Genomic DNA, 8,304 nt, shown 5'->3' on the forward strand with positions numbered 1-8,304 from the left:
GGGAAATTATGCTTGAGAAAAGACTCTAGTGGACTCACTTTTGTGGGACCTTATGAGATGCCCTTTTTGTCCTTGAAATGCTGGTTTTGAAGTCTCTGAACTCTGATGGAGAAAGGCATAATGAAAGCCTGCATTTCAAATTAGAAACAAAGCATGTTTAATACAGGTTAAATAAAAGATTTTAGTGGAAGTCTTCACTATTAGAACAAACTGCACAGAGCATTGGTGAGTTACTAGAAGCTTTTGCATAAAACCAGCCTGCCTTTAGAGAGCCTACAGTATAAGATAACATAATGCAAGCATAACTTGACGACTTTCTTTGACTTGGATTATATAGGAGATGGAACTAGACTGGTGTTCCCATATGACCTTAAAATCTGCAAAAAAAGATGAGTGAAGGTTCAAGATAGCGCTATTCAAATTTGTGGCATATTAGGCATGGTGATGTATCAGTAACAGAGCCTGAGAAATTACATATCCCCCTACCTTCAAACGTCAGCAATATTGAAAATGAATACCATAAAATAGTTCTATTCAGCGGGATGGATATAAACTACTAATTAACAATAAAATTTTATTTCTTATTGGCAGATCTGCAGTGGAAATCTGGGCATATGGCAGAGAGTCTAACAAATATGCCTCGTCACTCCCTCTACATCATCATCGGGGCCCTATGTGTAGCCTTTGTCCTGATGCTGATCATCCTGATTGTGGGAATATGTCGCATCAGCCGCATCGAATACCAGGGCTCTTCCAGACCAGCCTATGAAGAATTTTACAACTGTAGGAGTATTGACAGTGAATTCAGTAGTGCAATTGCTTCTATCCGACATGCCAGGTTTGTTCTGGGGGTGGTAATTTAGCAGAAATCTGTTGCAATACGTAATTTCAGTTCATGCCCAGTGCATCTGACTGCTGTTGGCAGAGAATGAATGGGCGGCTTCACTGGGAAAAGACAGGATCACTGGCATTGCTTGTAGTTCTTTTTTGATCCCTATTCTGTTCTCATCTGAAGTGTGATAATGCAGCAGAACTCCTTGAAAAAAGAGGGAGTTATTCTGGATTTATTTGGTGTAACTGATGAAGTGCAAGGTTCTTAGCCTGTCAGATTCTTTAACTGATACACACAAGCAATACGATCAGACAGCAAAGACATATTGAATTTTGTGACTAATTTACCAGATTATTTAGTGAGACTCTCTTCACCTCACTGATTTTTGTGCTCGTGTTTGCCTTTCTTACTTCCTTTCCTAGAGACAGTAATTTTTTAACTTTTAATTTTAACGGAGCACTTGCAAGACAGGGCATTGGGTGTCAGAATTATACAGAAGTAGAACTGGAAGGGATTTGAGAGCTGAAGTGTAAGCCATTGCACTGATATAACATTAAATATGCATTAAATAGCTCCATGCCAATAATCGTGTTTTAAAATCTCCAAAGGAGTTGAATAGAGTTAAAAAAAGCTTTCTTAAAATCCAACCTGGATTTTCTTTGCTATGAACTACACTATTTCTTTCTTACTGCTCTTCAGGCTGCCATGGAGAAGAATTTATCACTGTTTGTATCATTTGTACATCAGGTGATGAGCTCCCCCCCCCACCACCACTTTTTTTAATAATAAAAAGCAAAACAATTTTTTTCTTCCTCAGACTTAACTAACCCATTCTTCCAGTATCTCCTCCTGGTTCATGCCAGCTTCTTTATTGTCTTCCTGGGACACACTCCAGATTGTCTTTCTCGTTTTTATTTTGACGGGGGGTCCCTAATGCTGGAAGTTGTTCTCTGTCTGAAGATTTACATGCGCCAAATAAACTGAATAATCACCTCCTGCATCTTATTTGTGGCATTCCTCTTCATACATCTGAAAAAGAAACTTTCTTCTTTGTTTGTTTTATTGTTTTTTTAATTTGCATTACACTAGTGACAGATTCTTCCTTGCCCCAAGATCCTCTGTGTCATTTTGCTTCCCAGTTTGTGTTGTTTTGTCTGTGTTTGACATCTCTCTCAATAGGGTAGAACTTCCATTTTTGTAGTTTCTTTTTCCCATTTCTTCGATTTGTCAAGATCACTTCAAATTCCAACGTAGTGTTTGTGTGTTGCCATTAAAATGCTCTTAAAAAATGGAGGGAGACACATTCCTGTGCATTGATGTGGAGGAATGTGTGCATATTGGTTTGTGACTGCTGGCAATTCATTTTCTGAATGCTCCAGTGCTGTTTCAGTGAAAGTTAAATAGGTTAAATTGTACCACCACTGAAGTTGTCAGGTACCTGGAATGGATGAGGTATTCCCACGGACTCAGTTAATCACAGCACAGCTTTGGGCAGTAGCTCTTTAAAGTGTTCCAACTAGGTTTACAATAAAACATTTGATCATTGTCAAAAGACATTAGTTGGTAAATATTTTAAAAAGAAAGATGGGTATAGTTGTTTTAACACAGCCATAAAATCAGTATTCTTTTAAGTTTTCCTTGCAGTCCCCTTTACCACTTAGTCTTATGTCTTTCCCAGTAGAATCTCAGCATCTCCACACAGTACTCACCCTGAGAAACCCTTTTTCCTTTAGTACTGTATTGGGAGAGGACAGAGTTTATGACCCATAAAAAGCTTTAGAGGTTTTTTATTATTTGGCCTTCTGAATGTTTACATTTGTGTACTACACATCTCCAAGGGTGGAGAGCAAGGTGCAAAATGATGCTGTTCATCTTTCAAATTAAAGACCTCCCTCTGCTCCTGCAGCAGGGATGAGCGTGTCAGTCCTCTTGAGTTACTACTGGTTGAAGTTGTACTTTGCACTTCCCCAGGGACTGGAATTCATCTTCTGAGAAAGTGTCAAACACTTGAGTTTTCTTAACTTATTTCTTAAAGCAAATTTGTCAGCTTTCTATCTAAGGGTACCAAGGAAAAGTGTACCAGCAAGGCATGCTCTTTTCAGTCAGAATTTGTCTTGCCTCTTACAGTTTCACTGGCAGATAATGAAAATGATAAAAGATTTCCTGTAGGAAACCTTTCTAATCTTGGAAGCTGGATTAGTTCAAGTCTTTATCGCTACTGTCTAAATTACTGTGAATGAAACTCTGCTTATTACTGAAGGCAAAAGTTTAAAAAAACCCAAGTTATCATCACGGTAAAATAAACTTCGAAGAAGTTCTTGAACTGGGATAGATTCATGATGATTTTTTTTATTATGCAGTTAGAAATTACATTATTGTCAATAAATGGTTTCCCTATCTTGGAAAAGGTGTTTCTACTTAATGCAAATGAAAATAAATGTTTTCATTCCAAATAATTCTCTGTGTCTCTCAGAGAATGGATGTCTTATAAAAATCCAAGATAGAGCTGCCAAGTCAGATAATTCACAGAGGTTTAGTGTGAAGATTGTTCTGTTTATTTTGGTTTCAGAAAGATATAAACCACTGCTTTGGTAAATTTAATCCAGGAAAAGGAGCACAATTTTTATAGTTATTTTTGCATAAACTCTTAAATCTACATATATAAATACCAAGATCTGAATTTTCAGGATTGCTGTATGTAAAAGATCTACTTTCAAATAATAGAAAATTCAGCATTTTCTGGAAATAATTCCCTTTCACAGTTAGATACCCAAACATATTAGTAATTTCGGGAAATGGAGGCCTAAGGAAAAGTGAATAGATTATTTTTTCTTTAAATGTGAAGTTTCTGTTAAAGTCAGTAGGTGTCCAGGCAGTGTGGATGCCTGTTGCATATTAAATAAGTTATTTTAAAATTATTTCTTCATGTTTTTCAGCATTTTTTTCTTATTTTTTTTTTTATATTTTGGTATTTACTAATCCAGTACTTGCTCTAAGAAAAAAACCAATGTTCTCAAGGCTCATTACTAATAAATGTCTACTTCTAGTGAATGTTTCTAGAATTAGCAGATCAGAACTAGATGGTTTTCTAACCTGGTGAAGCCCAGCTGTCTTTCACATTCATTATTTGGGCAGTAAAGAAATATTGCTTTTATGTTAAAGTTTATACATTTTAAAGCAAGAACAGTGTAATGAAATAGTTGACCACTGGCTTCAGTACCCATAAGACTTCACTAAATTGGAATCAAGATCTGTTATTGAAACTGAATCATACACTTTAGAAAACATTAACACTGAGTTCACAAATTATCTGGTTACAGACTGTACTACAGTACATTTTGTGTGTGCCCAGATGCCATTTCCAGTAGCCTTCACGCACTGCTTACAGAGTTTCTTAAATTTTTACTTTCCCATCCTGTTCTGTCCATGTGTGGGTTGAAGAGTCTGGTTTGTCAGACTCTGATTAGGTTGTCCTGTCACAGCAGGGCTGGCTCCTCTCCACTGCACATTCCACATTATCCCTGTTCCTGTGTTAAACTGCAATGTCCAAAGCTTTCCAAATCTGATGAACATCAGCACGGGCTCATTTCCCACCATTTCCTGACAGGTTTCAGTCAGCTACCTGTTTGTGAAAGTATTATCACATGCACAAGTACTCTGGTCTCCACATCACCTGCCAATTGCTTATATACATCCTCAGCCACAATTAATTTTGTGGGAACTCTAGGGTTATAGCTCAGTTGTTCTAAGCAAGGCACAATACCAGTTACCCACCTGACCTTTTCTCTGAAAATTGCAGAGGAAATAAATCTTCTCATTCTCTTCCTGAGGAGGCACACAATTGTCCTTCAGACACAATATGGCACTAAAGCTAATGTCAGAATGGTTATCCATCTTGTTCTTCCAGTCTTTTTCCAGACTCAGTGCTTACCACGATTGAGATTTCCCCACAGTGTTATACCCTTTGTTAGATGTATAATCTTATGTTTGATTGCCATGGAAGAAATCTTTATTCACTTGTTTGTATGTGCATTCATTGTAAGCAGGTGATTGATTGATCCAGCACACTTTGTAGCAGGGACCTGCACCTTCTCACTTTTTATTACCCCTTAAATTATTGCCTCTAGCAGATTGTGCCAGTAATTGTTTTATGTGTTATTTTATGCCATCAATTAAATGATAGCAAAGCATTGTTGTGCAGTCCTACCAGACACACACCCACTGAATGAAGATTTCCCATTTAACAATTCTGTCTTTAACATAAACTTCTGAGTTTGTGTTAACTCTGTTTACTGTTGTGACCAGGAATTGATTTCTGAACCACCTGATCAAGGCAATGTGGTCCACCAGCTCAATGGCTCAACCAGGCCACAAACTACTTGCACATGTGCTGTGGTCTTTTCTCAGCCTTTTCTAATTAGGGTCACATGTCAACCCTGACCTGCACAAGAGAATAAATTTTGTACTACTTCACTGTGTGCAGTGAGCCATGTGTTCTCTACCTGTCAAAATTTGACGTACATCTCTGGAGAATGTTCATCATCATTTGTATCTCTGCAAAGATCTATTTCTTTTAAATCCTTGAAAATGATGGTGAAAAAGGGTGATTCAGAATTCAGTGCTGCCTCTGATTTAGTAAGATGCCATTAACTTGATTCCTTCATTCAATTCTTGAAATTTTATCTCATTTGCCAAAAATCAGGTTTATCCACCATGATGCTGATGAGAAAATGTGCTCTGTGTGTATTTATTACAACAAATTATAGAAGAAGGCAGACATTCATGCATGGGAATGTATCTAGTTAGCCTTATTGACAGCTGAAATACCTTGAAAAATGAAATGTTCACCATATATATCGTAATGCTTTCAGCCATTTCAGTTTTGTCAGCAATTCTAGATCACTGAAAACACTCAAGAATGAAATTGGAAGTCAGGAAGTTGCGTAAAAGTCTTGGAAGAAAATCAAGTTAATTTTGGTTTGGGCTAAATATTATCCTAAAAATCTGAATTTTTCTGAGTCTCACCTCCCAGTGCACACAACTTAAATTAATACAGACTTAAAATAGTAGATAAACGGATAAAAATCCTTGGTGTGGATGGCTGTATAAATAAGTCTTTCTCTTTCTGTGTTATTAAATACTTGACCGTTTTTTGCCTCATCTTCCTGTGAATTTTTGTTTTGTTTTGTTATTTAAAATTCCTGTAATTGTAACCAGAACACTTTAGTACTTTTTCCACTTTGGCATTGCATTTTTAGCACTATTTTTATATCTTAATAAATGATCAGAGGGGTGAAAGACTCTCCATGCAGCGCAAAGTCTTCTAAAAGGGTCCTGGACATGCCAGCACTGGGTCCACAATGGCAGAGCCTGAGAGTTCTCAGCACAGGCAGATACAGCTGGTTCTTAGCAGGGATGGCTGCCCAGGATGCTGCTCATGTGATTCTGTTGCTTGTGAACCTTTGCTAGATCAGTATGTTTATGTGGCATTGTAATACCCTAACTGCCATTAATATGGCCAGTGTTGCAACCAGTGTGCAGCACATTAATAATTTGAGTGTCCTTCTCAAGTGGATGTCAGGTGAGCAAAGACTTAAAATTAATTTTTCAAATGTCCTTGCCTAAAGCTTTATAACTCAATTCAGTACACAGCTACTGCCTTTCCAAATGCAAGTTACATAGCTGCCTATTATTTACCTTTTGTAAATATTTATGATCTGACCTTAATATTGGTTGTCAGAGCAGGCTCGAAAATAAAATTCTGCCCTCTCATCTTCTACAGTCTTCCCATATTCTGATACTGCAGAATTCCACAGCAGAGTTCCTGTAGCCTTTGATATGGAATCTGTCTCTTGATTGCAAGAAGATTTTTAAATTTTTTTATTTCATACCTATATTTCAAGAGTCACAGTTCAGATATTTAAACTTCTGTACTTCTAACATGTTGCAACGCGATTTAGAGTTTATCTCAGCTCTCTGACTTTGTTTCTGATCACATTCCATAACTCAGTCTGTTGTTGCCATGAACTCTAATACTTCTATTTCTCACCAGAAGTTTTCTCTTTTTTCTAGGTTTGGCAAGAAATCCCGACCTGCAATGTATGATGCGACCCCCATTGCTTATGAAGATTACAGCCCAGATGACAAACCTTTGGTTACACTGATTAAGACAAAAGATTTGTAATCTAGTGTATCTTTTTTGGATTATTTTTCAAAAGAATGGGCTACTAACCTAATTTAAATATTTTTAAGAAGAAAGCATAAGTAATTTAAACCATTAGATGCTTCAGAATTTTCTGTAGAATATTTAAGAACCAATTTTCTGCAGCTTTTAGTTTGGAAAAATATTTTAAAACAGAATTTGTGAACTTCATGATTTACATTTTAATGTACCTTGAGCTCTATAAACTATAAGCTTATGATAGTGTGTGCTTTTTTCTTGGTAGACACTATTACTAAACCCAGATGAGTTTCTTGTGGTTGTTACGGAACAGAAAACAATAATTAACAAGGAGTTCTTTATGACATGTCAGTGGCAGCTTTCTCAGTAGAGGTAGGAAAAATGTGAAGCATAATATGATATATAATATATCCATTAATTAAAAAAAGTCTAAAATGTTTGTGTTGTGAAAAAGAAACTAGTAAAAATTATTATTCCTAATCTGAATGAATTAGCTTTTGCCTTATTCCATGCATGGATAGATAACCTATTTCTCCATTATTTCCTGAAGGTTGCTAAAACATACTCTTGAGTTGATGTTTGACATTTTTGTAATAGTTATTCAGGCTAGGCCTTGTATAATAATTAAAGTGCCTCTTGAGGCAAAGTAAGGACATGATCCTTTAAACACTGAAATCAGTGAGAGAACTTCCATTGACTTCAGTGGGCATGGGATTGGATCCTACAATTGGACTGAATCTATATTTTTCTTTAAAGGTTAAAGTTTTTTATATTGTGAGTAAACTAAGCATATGGTTTAAGTTGTTTGTTTCCTAAAGGTTGTTGATGTACAGTATTGTTTCATGAAATATTGTGTATTTCTCATAGTGCTTCTTATTTAGGATCAGTATGGGGTTTTTGTGGCTGTATTTGATTGCTTATGGGCGTCTTAAATTCTTGCTCATTTCAGAAAATACCGAATAAACGTTAATCAGTGAAGATTGCAGCTGTTTCTTTGTTTTTCTTCATTTCAAAGTGAAGTGTTGTCTATAAATTTGAAAGGACATGTGCTATAAATAATACCAAAATATGATATTCCAGCTGTTAATTTGAAAAGGGAAATATGGGTTTTATTATCAATGTAATCTCTCAAAAGTGAGACAAATGGAGCTCAGGAGTAGAGATGCAATCCTTGATGGTGAATATCCAGGTTAGTAACACCATGTTCTGTTACTAACCATGTTTGAACTAAGGAACTGCCAAATGCTTCTCAGAAATCCGGAATACCTTTTCTAACACCCTGTATCTGCTG

At 36.3% G+C, this 8,304-nt stretch overlaps 1 protein-coding gene across 1 annotated transcript in view; it reads left to right on the plus strand.

Moving 5' to 3' along the window:
• DNER (delta/notch like EGF repeat containing) overlaps positions 1-7,995 on the plus strand; it is a 119,235-nt gene extending 111,240 nt beyond the window's left edge. Inside the window, exons 12-13 of the mRNA XM_027650655.1 lie at positions 592-838; positions 6,905-7,995. Coding sequence (XP_027506456.1) covers positions 592-838; positions 6,905-7,016 — 359 coding nt within the window. The 3' untranslated portion in view covers positions 7,017-7,995. The remainder of the gene's footprint in view (positions 1-591; positions 839-6,904) is intronic.
• Positions 7,996-8,304: the final 309 nt, after the last annotated feature.

The sequence above is a fragment of the Corapipo altera genome, unplaced genomic scaffold, assembly GCF_003945725.1.
Source record: "Corapipo altera isolate COAL_440 unplaced genomic scaffold, ASM394572v1 54, whole genome shotgun sequence".
Lineage (NCBI taxonomy): Eukaryota > Metazoa > Chordata > Aves > Passeriformes > Pipridae > Corapipo > Corapipo altera.